This window comes from Adiantum capillus-veneris, unplaced genomic scaffold (assembly GCF_014529385.1).
Source record: "Adiantum capillus-veneris isolate H3 unplaced genomic scaffold, ASM1452938v2 Hic_scaffold_461, whole genome shotgun sequence".
NCBI classification, from domain to species: Eukaryota; Viridiplantae; Streptophyta; class Polypodiopsida; order Polypodiales; family Pteridaceae; genus Adiantum; species Adiantum capillus-veneris.
In genome coordinates, this window is record NW_028221547.1 from 252,259 (window position 1) to 277,821 (window position 25,563).

The 25,563-nt window shown below is 44.4% G+C and overlaps 2 protein-coding genes across 2 annotated transcripts; one reads left to right on the top strand and one right to left on the bottom strand.

Annotated features, from left to right (window-relative positions):
• The first annotated feature begins 345 nt into the window (after positions 1-345).
• Positions 346-910, top strand: LOC147416807 (uncharacterized). The gene has a single exon (XM_086508056.1). The coding sequence runs from the start codon at positions 346-348 to the stop codon at positions 691-693; it is 348 nt and encodes a 115-aa protein (XP_086364182.1). The 3' UTR covers positions 694-910.
• Positions 911-17,544: 16,634 nt separating this feature from the next.
• Positions 17,545-19,678, bottom strand: LOC147416808 (uncharacterized). Its single transcript, XM_086508058.1, has 2 exons — positions 18,884-19,678; positions 17,545-18,021 (listed from the first exon to the last, which is right to left on the bottom strand). The coding sequence occupies exons 1-2, from the start codon at positions 19,167-19,169 to the stop codon at positions 17,750-17,752; spliced, it is 558 nt and encodes a 185-aa protein (XP_086364184.1). The 5' UTR covers positions 19,170-19,678; the 3' UTR covers positions 17,545-17,749.
• Between the last annotated feature and the right edge of the window lie 5,885 nt (positions 19,679-25,563).

Genomic DNA, 25,563 nt, shown 5'->3' on the forward strand with positions numbered 1-25,563 from the left:
CTTCACATTCACAGTTTATGCAACTAAAGGAGGAGGATTGCCGTTCAATCTTATTTGAAACTTGGCAAGATTGTGATAAAATACTAAAAACCTGCCAACAAGGCAGATTGCCCAGCGCTGAGAACGGTTATGAATTCGTTTCACAACTGCAGCCTGCGCAAATAAACAATCTAGTAAACTCTATCTCTGCCAAGTTAAACCCCTCCATAGTCAGCGAAGCCACAATGCAGGAATGGGCTCAGATTTCGGTACAGTTTAAGGAGGCAAACTCCCGTCTGTTCACGTCGTTCCATAAGGACCTTATTCTGGCTTGATGCTCATCTCTGGGGTATCTCTCCTTTAAGCATGTCCCCGGAAGAGGGCATAGAACTCCTCTTGAAGGTCCCCTTCTCCCAGGAAGTGATAGCGCATTATGCCGCGCAAATAGTCTCCCAGGCGCAACCTTTGATTGACATGTATAAAGCCCTGTTTGAGCTCTTGCCTTCGACTCCAGAAGTAGTTTTTGTTGAGCAAGACATGCCGCCGCTGAATCCAGAAACAGAAATAACTGTTTCGCAGGAGGAGGCGGATAAAATCCAAGCCGTTCATAATAAAGCCAGGGACGCTGTCCAGATTTTCGTTAAGTTCCATAGGCTTAGAAGCCGGATTCGTAAAGGGACTGCCTTTAAACTTAAACGTAGACGTCGTGGTTAAAAAACCGTCTCACGGGCAGAGCGGACACCCTGGGGAGGGTAAAAACCACAGCTGACGACTGAATCCGAATATTACGGATTACATATATCAAGTAATTACTTTCTTTTAGGGAAGGGATGGTTAAATTATTCGGTAACCAACCGAGAGATCATCAACGACAAAGATTGACTTTTTTGTCTTTTAATTGAGTTAATTTTCTTTAATTACGTAAACTCATTTTGAAATAACGCAAAAAACATTTCCAGGGTTGGGCTTTCCTTGACCCAACCCCCCCGCACCGATAGCTCAATTGGATAGAGTCCCTGGCTTCGAACCAGGTAGTTAGGGGTTCGAGTCCTCTTCAGTGCAACATCGTTTCATTTCGGGCTTCGATAAAGCTATATACCACTAACTCTCACTCTTATTGAGAAGAAAGCTTTCACAACTTGCAAGGTAAAGCATGTATCTTCCACCCGGTATTATGTTCAGTCCTCTTTCTTTCAGTTCTTGTTTTATTTAAAGTAAGCGGTTCCCTACGCTTTTTCCTATAGCCCACCTTTTCGATGTTTTAAATCCTATGCCAAGACTAGGGAGCGAGGGGCACAAAGTGTCAAGCAGGGTTGGGTTAACCTTTCTCGCCGATCCAATTTATACTGGGATCAGAGGAATGAGTTGAGAACGCCACTACGTTCCTGTACCCTTTGCTCTTAAAAAGTATCGCTGGTTTTCCCTGCATAATCTGGGCGCATGGTCGAATACGTCCAGTCTAGCGTTGGTAATTCCGTAGAAATAAATGGATGCACGAAGTTCATTCTAACGCCGTAGACACCGAGAGTTTAATTGGTTGAGCCCTGAAGTGCCGAAGGGCAATCCCAACGCAAACCGTAGACATTGATAGTTCCTCATACACGCCTTGTTTCTAAATTACCATGTTATCGCCATGACGGGTTTCGTAACCTCGTCGTGTACTCGAAGCGACAGTGAATTGATCTCTAATCACAATCACCCAGTCCTCTTAATGGTGTCGCTAGGGCAAACAAAACAAGCCAACCACTAACTTTTTTAGGTTAGGGGGGTTTCATTACTGTTTATTACTCATCTGGTGCTTACAGTAGTGTGTTTCTGCTTCTTAGTAGATCTTTTAAAGAACGCCTTTTTTATTCTATTATTATGCTTATAAACATAGAGATGTGCCTAACAAAGGCATAAAATCATTAGAAACTCTAAAAAAGGCAAAGGAATCTAAAAATGTTTAGGCAAAAGCTACTTTGGAAGCAGAGGCAAGGGAATCACCCTTTATAAACTTTCAAGGAGGCAAAGGAAGCAAGAGAATCCATTTTCGAAGAGAGATACGTCTCCGCCCCTTACATACGAGAAGGTGGTTGGCAAGTCCATGAGTTTTTCAGAAGCTTTCCTAAGTGCTTCGTGTGGTGTCGGACTACCATTAGTCCATATTTCAATGAATGAGATTTCCTGCGTCGCTCTACCACTTCCAAATAGATGGATGCTATAATTTACGTTTCGGACAGGCATAAATACAGCATCGATGGGAAATTGTCCCTTTCGGATTTCGCTAGATTTTCTATACGATATCCGCAATCTTTTTCAATCTCTAATTCAATAGTTAGAGATATTGGTTGGGTAATGGTAGCTATATATTGCGAATTGTCAATTGCTTCGACGCCAGGTGGTAATGATGGATCGCCCGCAGTTACTTCTTTAGGACCTGTTACAGATGAAAACGCCTCTTGAATATCTTCTTTTGAATCGCCCCTAAGCACAATCTCTTTCGGATTAACTAAAGCATCATGTATTGTCTCTTGAAGACCCGTTATTGTGGAATACTCGTGCACGACTCCGCAAAATCTTGCACGTGTTATGCTTGTCCCTTCAATCTCTTGTGACAAAGCTCTACGCATGGCAATTCCTACAATACTGGCTTGACCCCTTTTAAAGGGAGATACAAGGAAACGACCATAATGAAGCCGCTTACTTTCTATTTTGGATTCAAGGCATTTCCACTGAATTGCCTGCTTAGAGGTCGACATCTCGTTTTTGCGTGCGCATACGTAATTTTTTTTTCTCTCCTTTTGATGTGACTAATCACTAGTTAGACGCGTCTCTTTCTGGGGGGTCTACAACCATTATACGGCATAGGAGTCACGTCACGTATGAAACTGAGGATTATGCCGCTTCTGCGAATAGCTCGCAAAGCGGTGTCTCTCCCGGTCCGGGCCCGCTCATCATAACTTCTGCTTGTTTCATACCCCGATCCACTGATGCTTTAATTGCATTCTGCCGCAGCTTGCGCAGCAAATGGCGTGCTTTTGCGTGTTCCCTTAAATCACAGGCACCGGCGGAAGACCAAATAATTACCTGTCCCCGGACGTCTGTGACGGTAATGATAGTGTTATTGAAACTCGCCTGTATATGAATGACTCCCTTTTGAACTCCGCGTTTTCCCCACGTGAACGAATTTTTCTCGATTTATTTGACTTGACATAATTAATTAATTATTTTTATTGGGAAGCTCTGTTTAATTAATATTCTTTTTCAGATAGAAATATTTATTATCCTTGTTTCTGTTTATTGTTTTGAGTTGCAACAAATTACCATGATTCGTCTACGTCGTAGAATCAATCGACATTTTTTACATATTTTCCGAATGGAAGCACGGATTTTCGTATCTATAACCTTGAATTAATTGGGTAAATCTACCTGTAGGTTTGCTACATGTTTCTTCGATCTAATCAAGATAGGAAAATTTGGCAAGAGAAGTGGTTTGGTTAACTGCCGAAAATCTAAACTGATACCGAAATCTACTGACTATTTTTGTATGCCTACTTCTAAGGCGGTAGATGATGGTCCCTTGTAAGATCATAGGGACTCAGTTCAGCTCTTACCCTATCTCCTGGTAGTATTCTTATATAACTGCGTCGCATCCTCCCCGATATATGAGTCAAAACTTGACATCCATTATCCGAACACGCTCAAAACGTGGCATTGGGTAAAGATTCTGTAACTGTACCTTCCATGTCAATGAGATTCTGTTTCTTCATCATTTGGAATAAGTAAACCTCCTATTTACATTACAGGTTTCTCCAAAAAAATTCTTTTCATACTTTCCTTTCAGCTATCAAGGAAACCGCAGCCGGAACTATTGAATAGAACATGCCTTGATTCCTTAAGCAAGAGTTTTTGCTTGCCTTTCTAGTTCCGGTTACGCAAATTACTTTGGCGTTTGGCCGCGTGTCATCATTGGGTCTTCCCTAATGATAAGCTTGATGCTTAACTGATAAAAAGAAAGAAACGTAAAATTGTCATGAATATGTCTTACATTTCAAACGAAAATAAGGCAGAGGGAATAAAACGGACTATTTTGAAACAGTTAACCTTTTTCTTTTCTCTTTAAGTCTGTTTGGAGGCGGTATCGGGTTTTTAGGCACTGCAACTTACTGTCTTTGCTATATGTGGAGATAGGGATTGGCTGTCGATGTATCTTTGCTATATATCCTTTATCTTTTAGCTAAAATCTTTGGAATCATTATATCATTTCTACTAGGAGTAGCCTTTCCAGTGTCAGTTGAATGCAAAGTCATGGCTTCCATGTAACGTTGAAAGGGTCTTAATGTGGTGGGATCATTTGGGTTGTTATAACTTTTAGTGGATGGTTTGAAATCAATTTTAAAAGAACCTATTTTACCTCCAAATGCTAATTTTTTTCTTTTTGTAATGGCTCTAGTAATTACATCTACGGTGCGTCGTGTGAGGCTCATTCTTGTTTTTGTTTTCGTAATAGAGGAAGACCCTTCTACATAGATATTTAACTTGCTTGAAAAAGCTAATACAATAAACATCTTGGGCTAATAATCCATCGAGTTCGCAAGCGATTAGTCGAAAACAAAAAGAGGCGAAGCCGGGAGCGCAAAGCAGGTTCCCTGAAGGACAGACAGCCTAGCCCCCTTCGATGGTGTCCCTTAGCTGATGCGAGAAAGGTTAGATTGACTTACTTGATACGTACCTACTGCCCAAGTAAGGGCTACGTATCTTAAACGGAATACGTCAATATGTGTGTAGCGGAGCGGAGTAATCTAGGGCCCAATCTAGGCGAAAGCTTTGACTTCCACATGAAGCGGTCAAGGTTGCTAGACAGTAAGCCACAAGCAAACATAGGAATTGACTTGAACTATTAAACAGGTGCGCAAGGACCTGTAACCATTGGGTGCTCTGACGGGGCGAAGCAAGAAAGTGTGTAGCGCTTACTCTGTTCTCGAAGGGCAAAGGTACAAGAGAAGAGTAACCACGGGAAGTAACCGCTTTGCATTGTCTAGCAAACGATGCGCGGCCTCAGAGGTTGCATAGTAGCAAAGAATAAATGCCAGCAACCTGGCCGAGCCGCGAAGGCAACTAGTCAGAACAAACCTTAATTCAACGTTGGCAGCCAGTACGTATGCGTTAAGAATAAGGAACAATTGTATCTTTAAAACAGAAGGGACAGAACAGTGATACTCTCAGCAATTCAATTGAGGTGTTCTAAGTGAAAGCTGTATGACGAAAAATTGTCACGTACGGTTTGGAGGGCAGCATAGCATTAACTGACCCCTATTTAAGTTTGGTTGCTTGGGCCGTTACACCTTTTGATTATGGTATGGTATTGTTGGATTCAAATGTAGGTATATTCCATCCATTTGCTATATCTTCCTTAGGGGTTTATGGTATTATTATAGTGGGTTGGTCTAGTAGGGCGGCCGTTCAGCCACCTGTAGTACGCCCTAAATTGTTTGTAGTGCGAAACAATCTGCTCTATCCATACAGGGTGTAAGGCTCTTTAACAGAACTAGTAATAAGCTTGACTCGTGAAAGATAGGGGGTTCTTGTGTAAAAGGCTAAAGCCGCTTTTTGATAAGAATACGTTTAAAGAAGGAAGAAAAGGAGAGCATGCCATAAAAGCGTGCATGCATGGTTAAGAGTCGATCTCTTCTTCCCAAAGAGTACCTAACAACACCATGTGGAACCTTTCCTTGTGGATCAGGATGAGGTGCTGTCTTAGCGAATCGAAGTCTCCTGCCAATGACCTATAGTTCTCCCTGCATCTCTTATCTTAAAGCGAACGACTGTATGCTGTCTTGCTTCCTGCCGGCTGGGATTGCTTGCCAGCTAGGTCAGATTGGAGCAACCATTACATGGAAACACATTACCTATCCTCTTGGGGACAAGAGACTAAACGACATCCCGATTTACTGCATTCCGGGACATATCATCTGGGATGAGAGCCGTAGGTGATACCGGCGAAACCCAGCCAGATGGCAGGTAGTCAGAGGACTCATAGTACCCGCTGTACTTAAAAGGGGCCCAGCCCCGTGAAGGGAAGACGCTAGTTTGAAGAAAAGAAAGTATCTCTTTTTCACTCTGTTTTCTTTTAATAGCAGGAAAGGAGTCTGGATGTTTGCCTAGCTTCGGCGGATTCTACTCAACGCAATCTGCGAACTCGAATCTCACGAATCCAATCCTTGAAATCTAACTCAATGCGGAATAGAATTGATCGTCGTTTGGTGGATCTCCGGTTAGTTTTAACCGAAAGAACGGGACGTATCATAAGATTCGAAGGGAGAACATATAGCCTAGCTGCCAAACAATCGATCTGCGAGGGCTAAGGCCGGATCACAGGACCTGGATCCGTAACGTCCAGTTCGCCTTGCCCCAGTTTTAAACAAACCACAGAGACGATTGCCACAGGTGTACTCAAAGAGGGCCAGAACTGAACCTAAACAGGACGGAAGGGTACGAAGCGAGGGCGCTGAGTCGGAATTTTCCACTCCAAACGACAAAAAAGCAAAAGACAACGAACCGAGCCCCTGCAACTATGTCGAGCCTCTCTCTATTAAATCAACGGAGTAAAAAAGAAAGCCAGATAGTAATAGACTATCACGTATGGCTTTGAAGAGGGGCTTTGCCTTACCCGCCAGCCACGTGTCAATGTGCCTCTACGGAGGGAATATCGATGATTTCGCAATCGGATTTTTTGGAAACAAACAGAACATAAAAACGTAGGTCTCCTGCGTAAGTTGTTGGGGTAGAGAGCCATATGCACGGCGACGTGCTTGTATGGTTTGGAGAGGACTTGGCGCACACTGATCTTGTTGATTGGTAGAAAGGCTTCACTCCTTATTCTAAATATGCTTTCTTAGGAGTATTATGATTTGCTGTCTAAATGGTTTTGTATGAAGTATCTATTGGTCTCATTATTATTACTGCACTAACTTGTGTAGGTCCTCGCAATTTCAGTGAGATTGTCGTAGCGTAAGAGTAGATATGGTTTTGCATTCTTTTGTTTCTTGTATTGATTCCGTTTTTTATCTCTTGCCTAGTAGAAACTAATTGGGCTCTATCCGATTTACTAGAAGCAGAGGCTGAATCAGTCGTGGGCCATAATGCGGAATATCTCTTAATGGGATTTGCTCCTTTTCTTTTAGGAGAGTATGCTAATATGATCTTAATGAGGTGCGGAGCTTTGTATCCGACATTCGTTGAGCTTTCGCTCTCTGCAAGAGCCAGCGTCCCCTTAAGGGCCTTGTGCAGTAAACTTCTTTGGGCGACGATCTAAAAATTAATAGGTATCGTGAAGCTTTCTTTGAGGGGTAGCCTAGTGTGTAGGCATAGCAATGAACCGCGAACCCATCGGACGACTTATCTAAGATTAAGGGGATATATTAAATGGGTATCCCGTAACTCTTCCTTAGACCTATATTCTTAAATGCTCATATGGAAAAGTGCGCTCTTAGGTCTGGAACCAGGGAGGGTTGCTTTGATAAATCCTCTTTCGTCCTCTCCAGGGGGTGCAGACACACTTGCATGGATTACAGGTAACAGCTACAAAGATAGCGGGGAAGAAAGCAGTACCTGATATCTAGGGATAAATGTAAACTCATTAAACAGGGATAATCATTCCAGTCCTAGAAAAAATAACTCACCAACAAAAAGAGACACCGGAAGCGCAAAGCACTACGAATCACTAAGGCAAGACACAAAGCGCATCCATGTACTCAGAACTGTTGCAAACAAAAGACTGCTACTAGCATCTTATAAGCGAATTAAGTTTAGACTAGGCAACTGCGACTTAACCCCCAGCGAAGAGGGTTCATTTTTAAAAACTTGTGGGATCTTTTTGGAATGGTCGGAAAAAGACCCGCCTTTTGTCAGGCGCCCTGAGCCCGCGAGAGAAGTGATGGTATTGCCTATTTCGTTATTGGAAATTGTATTTAGGGCCTTTTCTATAAATTCCTCTTCGGACCGACGATTTTTTTGCAAAAAACAGGCAAGTTTAAACTGCTCATAGCAGTAGCACCAAAAGACAAAATTCTTTGGGGGGCAATAGGGGCGGTACTTGAATCTATTTACGAACCCTAGTTTCTAGATACATTGCATGGATTTCGTTTAAGTTAAAGCTGCCACTCAGCCTCGAAATAGATCAAAACAGAGTGGACTAGAACTTCTTGGTTTTTGGAATTTGACATTAGGAAGTGTTTTGGCACCATTAACTGACATTGATTTACTTCAATCTTGAAAGGGGAGATCAGCGATCTCAATTTATTTAGCCTTACTTACAAACCGTTTTCTGCTAGACTTTACGGAGACAAAAAAGATGGCCGGAAAGCAAGCAAGCCAACTTTCCCCTTTGGCCTTTCCTCCAGGGTCCCACAGGGCAGTGTACTATCACCCCTACTGTGCAATATTTACTTATATAAGCCCGATCGGGAGATGGAAAGGATCCGGTAGGAACACGAAACTCCGGAGGCTTAAAAAGAAAGATCGGTTTTCTTTGGAATAACGAGTCAAAAGAACTAAATAAACTCTGAAAAAGAAGCAGGCTCTAACTCTGACTCTCCAGGCAACAAAGCCATCGTGGAGATAAAATGCATATAACGTAAAGCGGTTTCTTTTCGGACCTCCATCAGGAGGTCCAATAGATTCCCCGGAAATCCATCCCAGACCCCCGAAATTAGGGGAATTGCTTTGCACTTTTCTGGCTTCGCCCCTTTTTGCTTCCCTTTCTTCCCTGACTTGGGAGGGGAGCGGCTCCTTGCCCTTTTTTCCTTTCCGTTCCCTCTTCTAACGCTAAGAGGCGGTTTTCGTTTTTTGGGCCTCTAAGCCGAGGCAGAGCCAAAATAAAGCCTTCATGCCTTCATTTGTAAAGCCAACGGTTTCCCCTTGAAATGAACAAAGGCCAGAGATAGAGAGCTCCACGCATTCTCCGTGAGAAACCACCATGGCCAGATGACGTTAGATAAGGAGGCAAGACTAGCTATCAAGTTGGAACATAGACGCCTGGCTCGCAAGCAGGAGCTATCCCCTATAGACTCCAGTGACCTAGACTTTATTAGGATCTGTTATGTTTGACATGCCGACGACTTCTGACTGGGAATCGTTGGTCTTGTAGAGTTGATAATGAAAATCTGGGAACGTATCACTCACTTTCCATAATTTGACCTAAACCCTGAAACAGGCTCCGCAAAATTCACGGAAATAGCTGCAGGGACGACGGAATTCCCTGGTACGATTGTTTAGAGAGTCCCGGCTTCAAATACTTGATTTTTGCGAGGGTTAGAGAAGCGTCGGAGAATAAAGCACCGTATCCATCTCACAGCTCCCTACTAACGCTCCGCTATCTATTCCAAGTCAGAAGACCTGGGGAAGAGTATCTTAGTTTGGTAGCTAACGAAGAAGAGAAAAGAAACAGGAAGTTTACGGGACGCAGAGCTTTAACTAGCGGAGACTCTGAAAACGGCAGGGGTCAGTTCTTAAGGGAGCGTATTATAAAAGACCGCCAGGGACACTTAGTAAAGATCAAAAGAGATCTTGCATAGTCCAGGTCGGAGCAACATGCCATTAGATGTTTAATAGGCAGTCCTATGATTAGACGAATCGTTGAGTGTTTGGATGTCTTCATTAGATACTTTTAGAGCACTAAGAGGTCAGAAAAGCTTAAAAAAACGGGGGCGCTGGAAATAGGCAGGATCTCTTAGCAAGTTACTTATATAGATTTGGGCGCTCATGAGGAGAATATTCTAGAGACTTCGGGATTGGGATATCCTCAGCTAGAAAAGGGCCTGTCCAATCTACGTGGCCCGTTTAACAGACGTCAGCGACGAATACATCGTCAATTGGTTCGCGAGCGTCGCAAGAGGTTTTTTGTCCTATTATAAGTGTCGTGATAACTTTCACTAAGTCCGAGCGATTGTCGACTACTAGATTCGCTGGTCTACTATATTTACCCTTGCCTATAAATATAAATCCTCAGCGTGAGAAAGAATCTCAAAGTACTCCAAAGACTTGCATATAGTTAATGGAAAAGGCGAGACCCTTGCCAAGTTTCCTAACAGCATAGAGCTTAGGAAGCTTAGATCAGAGTTCCTGACGAGAAAGGGTCTAAACAAGGGGGACGCATACGAGACCTTAGATTAGGTGTACATATGATATTCCGAAAACGTGACTACCGGTCTAAGCTATTATGCGGGAAGGAAGATGTAAGGAGGACCTGGTGTAGATGCGCTATATACGCAAGTTGACTTGGCTTGAATATTATTATTATTTTGGTAATGCAATAAATTTGAGGCCAAAAGTAAATCTCGACGCATCCAACGCTTGGCGTTTTCCCTTTTGCAGAGTGGAGTGTCCTTGGCCTTCTTTAAAGTAAAGAGAGCTGCTTTTGTCTAGGCTTGCTTTCGTCCCTTCGATCCTCCTTTTACCTTTTAGGACAGGTTAAAGAAAAGGAAATTGAATATTCCTGTGTTTTCCGGGACGGAGCCGTATGACGCGAAAGTGTCACGTACGGTTCTTTGAGAAGGGTGTGGATACACCTATCGGGCTAAGGGCTACAGAGCCGCGCCCTCACTCTCCTAGTCTGTGTACATTACCTCTCTTGGGAGGTTGGCAACTCATTTTAGATCTTCCCGGTTTCTAGGGAATCCCAGGCTCAATCCGGTTTGGTATAAAGGTTATTTTATTTTCGTTTGTACATATATGGGTTTGCGCAGCATTTCTATGACATCGTTATGATTAACTAACGAGACCTGGACGGAAAGTCTTCCTGCCTTTATCATTAGCTCGGGTAGTTTTTGTATTTGGCGCTTTAGTAGCCTTTGATTGGTTACCTTAGAGAATGAATTGAGCATATCATGATGTTAAAAGAATGGGGTTCTGGTCGCGGCGTCCAGACCCCAATGAAAAAAAGAAAACACATAAGCCCATAAACGTAAAGTGAAAAACCCAGCCTGCTTCCCTAACATGCGTGTTTGACGGTTTAGAAAAATATGTAGTGAAAGACTCAAAGGGTAACTCTGATATAGAAGAAGAAAAAGAGCGGTAGAAGCAAGACTGGAGCTTGCATAAGGGCCGCACGCACACCAAAAAACAAAGTGCAAGGCACATTTCAAAAGAAACTTAGTTTCAACTAATAAATCTAAGAACTAAAGTGTTTTTGGTTTTATCTTTTCTTTCCTGTTTTATCTTTTCTTTTTGGTTTTCTTTGGTTTCCTCGCTTTCGGATTCAGAGAAGCCTGAGCGTAGCAATCGCTACTTATTACCTTAGGTTTTTGTTCTTTTTCATGGAAAAAAGGCAAGGAAAGGAAAGGAAAAAAGCAAGCAAAGGGCAGGGAAGCCTGAGCGATCGCTACCCATGCGCACACGGCAATACAATATAAAGAGTGCACGGGCGCTTTGGCAAGCGTAACGAAAGGATTACCCTATTAAATCAATAGGGAAGCCTGAGCATAGCGATCATTGCCTATTTTATATTATAACTTGGTGCAAGGCAAGCGGAACGAAAGGATTCCCCTATTTGGGTTGGGAAGCCTAAGTGTAGCGATCATCTTTGTTTTCACTTTTTCTTTAGCGCATTTATTATTGCTTTAGCTGCGTATTATTCACTAAGTAGGCAAGGTTTGATAAGTTTATTTAGCGTAACACCCTATTCATCGTCATCGATAAAACATAATATTGATGCGCGACTTCGTGAATGAATGCTTCTTCCAAACTCCTTCTAACGAGCCCGCTTCTGAAAGCTGAAATCTCCCCGCCCCGGGCAGGGGGCTACAAAGTCACTCCGGCTGCAGGGTTGAAACTCCCGGGTTACACGGGCACGCTGCAAAGAATGCAGGATCGTCAGAACGAGGATGCCTCATCCATGATCTACTGGATGGATTCGATATGGGCCCTAAGAGTAGCTTATCTGCTGTGCAGATGTCGGCAGCCCGCATATGCCCGGATACACATGTATCCCTCGTATACTATAAAACCAAACCCTACGATCTATCTATCTATCACGGATTACCCCGTCGAGTGCCTTCAGTCTCGCTGGCATTCCACTCGTAGCGGGCGGGAGATAGGTCGTTGTTAGGGAGGTCGAGCTGGTGAGGTAGGTTAGGGTTCTTAATTCCTCTGCTCTGGGATCGTGCCCGTGAGCTTGTTCCGACATCGAGGCTTCCTTTTCAACTTGATCTTGGAGGGCCAGGGATGTAGTATGGCACGATATCGTTGTAGAGACGCTAAGGTTGCATCTCTGCTTTGCTCTGCTCTGCTCTGTAAGTTAGTTTAGTTAAGTTTGGAATTATGCTGAGCTAAACCCGAACTCTTCCCGTGGTAAGCACCGATCTTAAGCCATACTTTGTGCATCGATCGCCTAAAGATGCTTGAAAAAGGCTAAATGCAAGCTTTTATTACCTTTTCCGCTTGCTTGGCAAGCATTATGTGGGCCCTTTATTGCTGCTGCAGTTTGCGAGGGTGGGCGGCAAAAAACTTGTTTCGGAATCCCTAAACTAATTCGTGACTGGTGCTGGGATCGGGCAATTTGCTTGCAAAAAAGTTATGGATACGAAGAAACTAGTGAGAGTAACTACATCAACGCACTACCTGCGTAGCAAAAAGCAACCTTACATCATGAATAATGCGCAAATCTGGGCCAGAATCAGAAAGGAATATCCTGCGCTTCAAGATCTAGATAACGACCAATTTGAGATGCTTGCGTACAAAGCGAAAACCCACTCTGCAACCATTCGAACAATATTGGTGCAAGGCAAGCGCTCGTTGGAGCCAGTAGACCCGGCGAGAGCAAATGTATTCTTAACCTCTTTGGAATTACCTGAAGGTTGGGGCGATTATCTGCTTTATTTAACCGCTCCTCTCGTTCAAGGAATACCGACTGTCGACTTGATCTCTCAGGTTACCTGTGACCCGAGCCTGGTTTTGTTGATAAAACTGCTAATTGCATATGGCACATTTGCCATAGAAGAAGAAGAGGGAGAGAATATTGTTGCGAATAATGCCTACCTATGGTTTATCAGTTCGCAGATGCAAAACCTGTTTAACATTCTCAAACTGATGTCGTCGCTAAGGAACGGGGGACCCCGGCTCTTTCCGCGACTGCTTGCTTGCATTAACAATCCACCTCTTATTAAACGAAATGAATACCAGTCGAATAAGCTACAACTATTCTTTCGCTCCGCCTACTCTAGCTTTGCTTGATGCCTCTTTTTTAACCACTATATTATGGGATAGGTTTTGACTGAGTCCCTTTGACTGATGAAGAAATCTTATAGCGTGGGTGTCTGCCGCAGTGCAGTGTATTTCATGAAGTAAGTTATTGAATTTTAGGTAGGAAAACTTAAACTAGAGCACAAGATTGTAGAGGGTTACTTCTTAGCGCCTAAATGCTATGCTTTAGTCTTAGATGAATCTAATAACATAATTCGTAACAAGGGGTTAGCCAAAGACAAGGTCAACCTTTCATGGTTTATAGAACAGTATAAAAATCTTGGGCGAGTTATTAAAAGTACTTACGAGTCTTCTTTTAAGATTAATTGGCCAAAACTCAATATTTACCGAGCCTCAATTATGTTAAATCTAGGCATTGACCCATCAACCAAAAGAAACCTCGTGATTGATGAGAACAATATATGGGTTGATACCTTACCCTTGAAGGTATCTGAAAAGTCAGTGACAAGACCAAATAAGCCGACGAAATCTAACCTGCAGCCAGCTACGCAATTGTCAGAGTCTATGAAGCAAGCTGAGTCGTTGCTATCTACGCAATTGTCAGAGTCGTTGCAGGCTGAGTCGTTGCTATCTACGCAATTGTCAGAGTCTAAACCCTTTACACTGCATTCAGATTCGTTGCTCTCCATGCCGCAGTCAGAGTCTAAGCCCTCCATGCCGCAGTCAGAGTCTAAGCCCTCCATGCAGCAAGCTGACCAATCAAATGATGCCAGAACAATACTCTTTGAACAACTACAAATTGAACTACATCTTTTCTTTGAACAACTACAAATTGAACGTAAGGTAGTCTTTGAACAACGTAAAATTGAACGTAAGGTTGTCGAAGAACAACGTAAAAGTGAACGTAAGGTTGTCGAAGAACAACGTAAAAATGAACGTTTAACACGTGAGGTGCTCAAAGAACAATTACAAAATGAATGTCTAGCACGTAAGATGCTATTTGAACAATTACAAAATGAACGTCTAGCACGTGAAAGTATTGAAAAACAACTACGAATTGAACGTCTAGCACGTGAAGAGCTTAATGAAAGGCTTCAAGCTATAGAGCTTAGGAATCAAACTAGTGATTTAAAAGAAAAAGAAGGCAAGCACTTACCTAAAAAAGAGGACCAAGGGCACCACCCCAGACAAATCATTGTCTGCTAATAGCAATCTGCGGAGCGAAGGACCACAGATCTTGCCAGGAATACTTCCTGTGAAGGCATTTGCACTGAGGTCAAGTACCCTTAACCTACTGGAGTTGGGGAGGGATGCAGGAAGAGGCCCCGTGAACTTGTTGAAGCTCAATACAAGCTTATGCAGAGCCGGCAATTGGGATTATCTTGTTTCTTCTTGTTGCCGAAAGATCCAGCTTCTTAAGCTGGTGTAAAGAATCCCCAAAATCGGGTAGTATTGCGCCTGTGAGATTGTTTTTGGAGACGGAAAGCACCTCTAGGCTTACTAGCTGGTTGAAGATGGTGGGAATATGGAGTTCAAGGAGATGTTGACATGGCGCAAGCTTTGGCAGGAGCTGAGGGATGTGGGAATTGGGCCTGTTATAAAATTTTTAGAGAGATCTAACAGAGTTAGGTCTGAGCAACTACCAGCTATGGCAGTTGTGAGGTTCAAGGTAGATAATAAGAAGGCTTTAAGAGGTATTTCGCCAGTTCCTTGATTAAAGGAAATGTTAAGATGTTTAAGTGTCCTGCATTGGCCGATACCCATCGGGAGGCTGCCTGAAAGGCTGTTGTTTGAAACGCCATGAAAGAAAGGGCGCCGCAATGGAGGAGAGAGCGCCAGAGAAGTTGTTGTGCGAAAGCCTTGTCAAGCACGCAATCAAACCCTTCCCTTCCCCAAGATTACAAATCCACTCCCTGTCGTACTGCGCCTGTTCTGCCTCCGCCATTAAAAGAAAATAGCGGCTGGATGAACCGAACCCGGGTGGGGTACTTTTTAACGTTGATCGTCGATTTCTGTCAACAATTTGATGATGAATCATCGAACCCACTCTGCGAAGCTACCATACCAGTTATCGTGAAAGTGGAATGCTCAGGGCAGGACTGGAACTACTCTACTGGGTTTCTCCATCTTTCGAGATAGATCATCTAACCTATAGGTTAGGTGGTTTGCGGGAGGGGATGAATTGGCCTTTAGTCGACTCGACTTTTAGCGCGCGCAAGAAATCCCGCGGAATTCCTCCATTATTAGGTGCTCTCTCCCACGAGCTGCGGCTAATTCTTCAAGTAAGTGTCTTTTCTCTGCAGTTTCTGTCGATATAACCAAAGAAAAGAAGCCTGCACGCGATTTCGACGGTACATTCTTTGAGTCTGGAACAGGTACTTCGAGTGAACTAGCTTTAGTGGATGAAAGGTGCTGTTACTTCGAGCGAAGTACCTTTAGTGGATGAAGTCGTGGGTGAAGATGCAGGTGCTTCAGGTAAAGTACCTTTAGTAGATGAAGATGCGGGTGCTTTAAGTAAATTTGAAGTAGCTTGAGTAGATGAAGGATTCGTTTTATTTGCTTTCCGCCCTTCTGAATCCTGTCACCCGCTATCCCTTTCACGGCAACCACAAGTCCTGCGAGCAAAACGCAACCTTAAACCTTACCGTGCCTTCTTTTCTTGTTAGGTAGTGTTGGTCAGGGGCAAGCCACTGTCTGGCCGTCTGGCTTATCTGAGTTAAGCTTATCGTGCTTATCCGAGTCAGGCTTATCTGAGTTGAGCTTATCGGGGTTAGGCGAGCCGGAGGTCATATAGTATATGAGGGGTTACGAGAGCTATCATTCAATAGTTTGTCGGTCGCTCCCGACGACCATGTTGGCTGCCTTTTTGTCATTAGCTCTGAAAACACCAACCACCCTGAAGCTGTGCACATTGCCTTTGTCTGTGCATTTGGGAGTCTGGTAGTACCGGCACATATCCAGGTGTCCCCTGCGCTCACAGCACAACACAATAAGATATGTGTCACATGCACTCACTAACCGCGCCATCTCGAAGTCGGCGACGTGAGCCTCTAGCGCCTCGTCAAGAAGCACATTCGCTGTCTTGAGGTCTCGATGTAGGATGTTTGGACGGCAATCATTATGGTTGAATAATAAACCTTTGGCTGTGCCCAGAGCGATCCTTTTCCCTAAGGTAACTTAAGTTGGAGAGCCGTGTGATGGGTAACCATTCAAGTTGAATGCCATAGTACTGATGCCTAAGGCGGTGAACCAGATACCTACCACGGGCCAAGCAGCTAAGAAGAAGTGTAGAGAACAAGAATTGTTGAAGCTAGCATATTGGAAGATCAAACGACCGAAGTAGCCGTGAGCAGCTACAATGTTGTAAGTTTCTTCTTCTTGACCAAACTTATAACCTGCATTGGCAGACTCATTCTCAGTAGTTTCTCTAATCAAACTAGAAGTTACCAAAGAACCATGCATAGCACTGAATAGAGAGCCGCCGAATACGCCAGCTACACCCAACATGTGGAAAGGATGCATAAGGATGTTGTGCTCAGCCGCCGAATACGATCATGAAGTTGAAAGTACCAGAAATGCCCAGAGGCATACCGTCAGAGAAACTTCCTTGACCAATTGGATAGATCAGGAAGACGGCGGCAGCAGCTGCGACTGGAGCTGAATAAGCGACAGCAATCCAAGGGCGCATACCTAAACGGAAGCTTAGTTCCCATTCGCGACCCATGTAGCAAGCTACACCAAGTAGGAAGTGAAGAACGATCAGTTCGTAGGGACCACCATTGTAAAGCCATTCATCGACGGAAGCTGCTTCCCAGATTGGGTAGAAGTGTAACCCAATAGCTGCAGAAGTAGGGATGATAGCGCCAGAGATAATGTTGTTACCGTATAGCAAAGAACCAGAAACGGGCTCGCGAATACCGTCAATATCTACGGGAGAAGCTGCGACGAAGGCGATGATAAATACAGAGGTTGCGGTTAGTAGGGTGGGAATCATCAAGACACCGAACCATCCGATGTAAAGACGGTTTTCAGTGCTGGTGATCCAGTCGCAGAAGCGACCCCATAGGCTTGCGCTTTCGCGTCGTTCTAAAGTTGCGGTCATGGGAATTTTTGGTTTTCGAAAAGGAATTAGTGATTCCCCAGGCTAGTAAGCCTGTTACTATGTAGCATATCACAAAAACCTATCCGTGTCAACCAAAATCGATTGAGTCTCTAGAATTCTTGGATACAGAGGCTTTTTCCCCGTATCTCAAAATTTTTTGTCACTTATTTCACAACCTGGATTCCCTAAAACAAGGGGAGAGGGAGAAATGAAATTTATCTCCTAGGTAATGCACGCCCCTAATCAATTTTGGTCTCTAAAAAAAGAATCCTGCGTCAAGCCTTTTCATGGACGAAGCACTCCGCAGCTTTGCATCGGCCAACGTATTGTAAATATTGGAATAATTGACGAACTAAGGAGGAAGTAGTCGTCAACCCCTCACTCATCCATCTCTGCGTAGTGTTTCTCGATTCCCCGATACTTGCGCCCCGATTCCAATCCACAACGAAAAGATTGTGGATTGGAACTAATCTCATCTAAGCAAAACTAACGGAAGTGGGCAAAAGCTTTGTTAGCTTCCGCAACTTTATGAGTCTCTTCCTTCTTCCGTATGGCACTCCCAGAATTTCTGGCGGCATCTATCAATTCATCACTCGACCTTAAAGCCATACTTCGACCTGAGCGTTTTCGACATGCGATCAATGACCACCGGATGGCCAAAGCTTTTCCTTTTGCAGGTACTACTTCAATGGGAACTCGATAAGTTGATCCACCCACACGTTTGGTTTCTGTGACTACATCGGGAGTTACCCCACGCACTGCCTGTCGCAGAACAGACAGTGGGTTCCTATTTGTCTTTTATCTAATCCGCTTCATAGCCTGATAAAAAATCTGATAAGCTAGTGATTTTTTGCCGTTTTTCAGGATACGATCAACTAGCATGTTTGCCAATCGATTGCGATAAATTGGATCCGATTCGATATTTATAATTTCGTTCGCTACACTGCTCCGATGTACCACGAGTTTACAACTACGTCAGACTTCAACCAATTTTTTTTTATGTCTTTTCCCGGCGCGGCGGTGTTTTAAGCTACTATTTCGGCTTCTTCACTCCATATTGTAGAGTGGATCCACCGGTTAGTGGGGGATCTCCCTCCAAACTGCACGTGCGACTTTCGTCGAATACAGCTTTCCATATGATTGGGTAATAACTATGGTTTCCAACCAATTTTTATTCATCACATAAATCATATTTACTCATTGCACATTGAGTATCCGTCTCCCTCTCTTCCACGGAGGAAGAAGAAATAGGCATGGAAAGGAAAAATCTTGCAATTCAGTTATCTCACCAGTAATGTCCGTAGGTTTCCCGATCCAATCGGTAGATGTAGGCAAAGTCTCCGTCAAATATTCGTAGTCTTAACCCGAACCTGTTCCGGAAGGAAAAGGCTTTTTTTTTTTTATCAGGTGGGAGTCCGGGTAAAACTCAACTTAACCTACTGAAGTAAAACACCTTAGACACCAAGTTGTTTCACACAAATAGACGGGTAATGGTCAATCTTTGCAGTAGCAGGCTTCGGTCCCCTGGCAATGTTGGGTCGGCTACACATTTAACATATCAGAACAATTGATACGGAATCGTTGCGATGATACGAGTTGCGACAATGCTCTGCAACGCACTGGAACGCCCTTTTTTACGATCTTTCACTCCTACAGCATCTAAGGCTCCTCTAACGATGTGATACCTAACGCCGGGTAGGTCTTTGACCCTTCTGCCTCTTACGAGGACCACCGAATGTTCCTGCAAATTGTGGCCAATACCTGGTATGTAAGCCGTTACCTCAAATTTGGAGGTTAATCGAACCCTGGCGACTTTACGTAGGGCAGAGTTGGGTTTTTTCGGTGTAGTTGTGAGATAGTCGACAGCTATAACGTCGCTATACAAAACCGTACGTGAGATTCGCATCTCATACGGCTCCTCGTCATTCAATTACTGTTGCTCTTCTCAATCGATTTCGACTACAAGTACAAAAAGAAATTTACGAAAAGAAATCTTACCCTTTTTCCTTGCAAATTCATTTTCAAAGTTTCGCCGTTGCGCCCCACCAATTTGCCAGATTGCAAAAAAGCGACGCAGATGGAAAAATGAAAAATATCCCAAATTGATGCGTGGGTTTACCGATACAACGAGTTTCCCGCCTTTGCGTCAATAATATGAGGCGGATTGAATATGGAGGAGATTGACGAGTCGGTATCAGCTTATCCACATGATTAATCATTTTCTGAGAAGGAATTCATTTTGAAATGAAGGCAGTTTCAACATCTCACTCTCGTTCTTCATTTCGTTCCGACGAGGCTACCTGAGGAGGATTCGGCAACCTAACGAACTACCCAATAAGAATAAGTAGGTGAACTAAACTATGGATCCATAGAAAATGGGAGGGATCTGATGATTATTTGTAGTTTACCATTGATGACGACGTGAACGTAGCAACGATAAAAAAAAAGGCTTAAAACCACAAGGAATTATGAAAAGGTTGGAAGATCTGGCCAAAGAAGGTGATAGCCCCGTAAATCTTTCCTAACAAGTTTGATTCCTATTGCAAAACGCGAATACCGTGTTTGAATAATGATCGCTTTGTAGTGACTAAGGGGGACCACCCTCGCGGCCTAAGTATTCCTCAATGACCAATAGCGTACCACAAGTACCGTGAGGGAAAGGTGAAAAGACCCCGCCGTATGCCGGGAGTGCAATAGAAAACCTGAAATCCGATGCAAACTATCAGTCGGAAGAGCAAAGCGTTGAAAACAAAAGCAAAGCCACTAATGTTTAATGGAACGCATACGCGAAGCTAAGAAAGCGCTGTAGCCAGGCAAAGCCACTAATGTTTGCCTTGAGCGAACCCTTGAGCGAAGCTTCGCGTTGTCGGCTCTTGCTTGGCGCACTTTCCACTTTAACGGCGTACCTTTTGCATAATGGGTCAGCGAGTAAATGGGAACAGCGGCTTAAGCCATTAGGTGTAGGCGTAATGAGGTTGAATCTTCGGCGTTGTTTCTATTTGACCCGAAACCGATTGATCTAGCCACGAGCAGGTTGAATCGAGCTCTCCACAGAGGCCTTAGAGGACCGAACTCACGTATGTGGCAAAATACGGGGATGACTTGTGGCTAGGGGTGAATCAAAGAGCTACGACTCCAAAAAGTGCCTTTGTTGAAGTCCTTTGGACCATAAGAACCTATAGGCAAGAAAAGGAGTCCTCCTTTGGCCTTTCGCCCCACAAGCGTGCGAACGCTTTTTCAATAACTGGCTCATAACGGTGAAACCAGCTGTTTCTGGAAGTAATGGCCACACCGTGGGAAGTCATGAAAGCTTCTCCCCCTTTGTTGCTTGCGGTTGAGTGCCCTTTTTTGCCCTCAACAAAAGATAAAGTTGTTTTGAAAAAACACCTTGTCCCTCTTTTCTTTTCTTTTCTCTACGCTACAAGCTAGCTCACTGACCCCGTAACGACTGATTTAAAAGATGAGAGCATGATTGTTAATGCTAACACGCCGGTTCTCACCCCGGCCGAATCCCTCTCGAACCTTTGGTTCTCTGGCCATATGCACCGGCGTATCGAGAGCTAAAAGAAAAAAAACTAAACAAAAGACCAACCACGAAAAGTTCGCTAGCATCTTTTCTATACGATATCCTAACAAGGTACGTTGTCAACAACGATGGTGTCAAGGCCACAAACAATGGTTACGAGGTTCATAATGATGGCGTTAAGGCCAATAACGATGGTAGACAGGAAGTGAAATATGATGGGGCAAGTGAAAAATCATTTCTAACAGGCAAATGCGTAAATAATGATAACGATTACGTAAGTGATGTTAAAAAAATCTCAACGACAATCCCGGTTATTCCTACGAAGATGATGCGGTTAATGCTTGAAATAAGAGAAATGATAGTTTTCCTTACTCGTTCGTTGCTGAGGAAAGGAAACAAAAGAACTTTTTTGCATTGTTTCATGGCCCGATGAAACCGGTGAGGGTTTCAGTTAGTAGCATAAGCTAGACAATTGCTAGCGGCGGATTGACGTGGCCGCAGTCATCCGACCTCTCCATGCTATCTGAGTGGATGCTTCCACTGGGCGGGGACTGGACCAATGTAATCTCGCCTTGACGTTGGCGGTTCCGCGGTTTCAGCCCTGCCCTCCAACTAGCAGGTCACAGGGGCGGCCTTCCTGCCCCTGTTCATTACTCAAGATTGTTTGTTCTGTCCGGGCATTATAGTAAGCGCGGAACACCCGATCCCATTCCGACCTCGATATGTGAAAAGCGTTTTCGGCCATATGTACTGATAGTTTTCGGGAGATGTGGTTGACAGCCCGGACCCTAAAGCGATAGCAAAAGCTAGACAATTGAAGAATGACGTGGCTGCAGTCATTCTAAACAATTACTAGCGGCGGATTGACGTGGCTGCAGTCATCCGACCTCCCCTTGCTATCCGCTTCCATCGAATGGTGGAAGACAAAACGGGGACTGGACCAATCTGATCTCGCCTTGACGTTGGCGGTCCAGCTTACGGTTGTTAGCCTAGGCTAATGACTTACCAAGAGATCCGAAACATTGATTCACATTGCCATGAATATCGGCCGGGTAGCAAAAGCTAGGCAATTGTTTGGTTACTTTGGCGGCAAAAGAAAAAGAGCAGGCAACATTATTTCCAAACCTTAGGTGTGAATCAACACGTTAAGGTAACGCTACTACACTGCGTTGATCAGCAACGACAGGTAACGCTACATAGCAAGTTAATTAACAACGACAGGTTTGGCGCCACGCCATTAGGAACTGCCATAAATGCAGGATACTACCCTAGCTAGGCGAACACCAAGGCAAGGGAATCAACGAAAAACATTCAATTAAATAATGCAAAAGAAATCATCGCAACAGTAGGTATAGGTATTGGAAACATATTTAGTTCTTTGACGGTAAGAAAGTTGCAATACAAGAAAGTTTAGTGGAATGGCCGGGCTACTAGAGGTCCAATCAACTTTTCTTCTTTGTTATCGTGCACTGATTGAAGCGTAATTCTGTCCGTTCTTCACGCACGTATTTCCTATTAAGCTTTCTTCAAAGAGCCTCGCGTCTGTTCCTTGGCTCGGAGAAGAAAGCACGCGATGATGAAAACTGGACCGGTAAAATGGCATGAGCTAGCTAAAGCACGCTACTAACCAAGTAACGAAATAATCAACAACACGCCTTTACAGGGATGCGAAAGGCTCAATTATGCAAAGGAAATTAGCCGAGAGAGATCAATTGCGGGGTGGAGTAAATGGCCAACTCGTCAGGCTCATGACCTGAAGACTGCGGGTTCGAACCCTGCCCCCGCACTACATGTTGTCAGCAGGCCCTACGTTGCTGTGCGCCTAACGCTTCTCCTTATCGACGCGTTGTAGGTAGTATAGTGGCTGAACTCAGTGCCTGGAGCAACTCGCTCCAGTCCTGGATTAGTGTTATTGCCGTCCTTCAACGAGCACACAGCTTGCTATCGGCGACCTGGCCTCTTAGTTTGGTGGTTTGCGTGGTAAAGGATGGCGTTGTCGCCGTGCAGACGCTGCGACAAGGATTCTCATGTAATAATCAAACGATTGAAAAAGCGTGGCTTTGCGCAGCAAGTGCTAAGCAACCTGCGCACCACGTTTCTGTCCTGCAAATCAGCCACTATCGCTACCTGGCTTACTTGGATCATTCCACCTTACAAATTATCGTATAATAAACGCTTATGTAGCTGCTACCTTTGGATAGAGCATTCCCATGTGAAACGGCACCGGTTCAAGTCCGGGGAAGTCGTGAGCGAAACTGGATCGGAGTATCTATCATTCAGTTGGGCACTGCTCTGTCGATCTGAGATTATTGGGGTTCCCCCTCAGGCCCCAATCCCGGGACGTAGGATGATCCGCCTTGCCGATGGCCGTTCCGCTCACGGTTATTGGCGAGAGCCGGTAACCAACCAAGAGATCATCAACGACAAAGATTGACCTTTAGCCTTATTTTACGTACTTATGCTGAGAAAGCTTTCCAAGGCCCGATGAAACCGGTGAGGGTTTCAGTTAGTAGCATAAGCTAGACAATTGCTAGCGGCGGATTGACGTGGCCGCAGTCATCCGACCTCCCCTTGCTATCTGAGTGGATGCACCTCATCCTTCCACTGGGCTAACGGGGACCGGACCAATGTGATCTCGCCTTGACGTTGGCGGTCCGGCTTACGGTTGTTAGCCTAGGCTAATGACTTACCGAGAGATCATCAACGAAACATTGATTCACAAAACCATGGCATATACATTCAGAACAAATAACACAAAAGGTTGGTAGCGATTGAACGATCCTTGTACCAGCTGTATTTGCACTTTCTCCGGCAGGTGCTTTTGTCGTTAGCACTCTTTTGTTCATCAATCAAGCGTGTTCGTTCCGTCCGGGCATCCTAGTAAAACGCGGAACACCCGATCCCACTCCGACCTCGATATGTGAAAAGCGTTTTCTGCCATATGTACTGAGAATTCTCGGGAGACGTGGTTGACAGCCCGGACCCACAAATCGTATATGCGATTGCCTTCAGATGCGAATCTGGTATCGGCCAGAAACAATGCAATGAAAGAGCTACGCCATTCATATTACTTTAGACAAGGAGCGAAGGGTTCAAATCCCATTTCCTCCTAATCGCGATTACCTGTTTGGTTAACGGCGACATAGGTTGGCTCATCAAAGCTTCGAAGAGGAAATACCTTGAAGAGGGTCTGTTTCGCTCGATTTCTGCCATCCTAGGACTCCATGTTTTGTGAAGGCAAAGAGGACTTGAACCTCTGGCAGCCCCGGTGCTATCGCCTCGCTTTTCCGCTCGCATTTTCAGGATCGGAAAGGAAACAAGCGACACCAAACGAATCACGGCTCTTTTGGTTTGGTTGAGATAATATTCTTCATCCTCAGACAAGTGAAAGCAAAGTTCCCGTTTTTCTTTCCTACTAGCCCATGACCGGACTCGAACCGGTGCCGTTTCCTAGTACATAGAAAGGCTCTATCCAAAGGTAGCAGCTACATTACATGAGCCGAAATAGCATAGCCGGCTCTTTTCGTTTTGTTTGGATAAAGGATATGCTAACTTTAGCAGCTTGGAGTGGCTCGCGCTCTCACGTGGGCAGCATTCCTTCCGAGCTGGGTCTCATGGCCGGAATCAACTATCTGCATCTCAATAACAATTCACTGTCTGGCACAATTCCTCCCACACTGGGGGACTGTAAGTATCTGGTGTGGGTGGATCTCAGCAGCAATGAACTGGAGGGCACCATCCCTAAGAGCTTGCCAAGCAAGCAGGGAAGGTGATAGAAGGGACACCAGCTTGCATTTAGCCTTTTTTAAGCATCTTTAGGCGATCAATGCACAAAGTATGGCTTGGGATCAGTGCTTACCAGTTCGCCCGGCTTAGCAGAATTCCTTCCAAAGGTACAACCTTAGCGTCTCTACTCGGATATCGTGGACCATGCACGTAAACGAATTTGTACAGGCAATGAGCGTGGGATACTTGAGGAAGAGCGTAGGATCGAACGCAACACAAGTAAAAAACTTGAAAAAGAGCTACAAGTCGTGCGTGAACAAAAGGAGAGACTATTTGACAGAATTAAAGCTTTAGAGCGTAGGATAGCAAATGCAAAGGACGACAGCTCCTTTGTTCATGACTTACGCGAAATGCCTAGTTGCTCTACACCCGATTTGTTAGCCTTACGCCAGCCTTCGAATCGTTGCGAAACGAATAACGAGAACTGGGGAAAAAAGGAGGCGTAGCGGATTTACACTCAACGGAAGGAGGAAGATGGCCAGAGGCATCGACAAATGAAAGATGGCGCGTTGCGAAACTAAAGTAGCAAACCGAAGACAGACTCTAACGGGTCAAATCCAAGACCGAACCACGATAAATCGAAGTTTTACTATCCATTACAACGTGAACCACCGATTCCCTGCAAGGCAAAGGATGGAACAAATAAGATATTTTACCTGATTTTGTACGCTTTGAGGCCGGAGTGGTCGCTGATTTTGTACGCGTATGCTTTGAGGCTGTATGCGGAGTGGTCACTGATTCTGTACGCTTTGAGGGCGAGGGATAAGAGAATAATTAAGTTACTGGCGCTGCAATGCCGGTGGTATCGAGGCAACTCCTAATGAGATGATATGTCTGCTTCAGAATAAAAAGTTATGGATACGACGCACGGAGAAAAAAAAAGGCTTAAAACCACTGCTCCAATTTATTTCATGCGTAGAAATCAATTCAAACACCTTTCCTTTGGCAAAGACACTCTGCTAGGCCAACACTGACACTGAGAGATGAA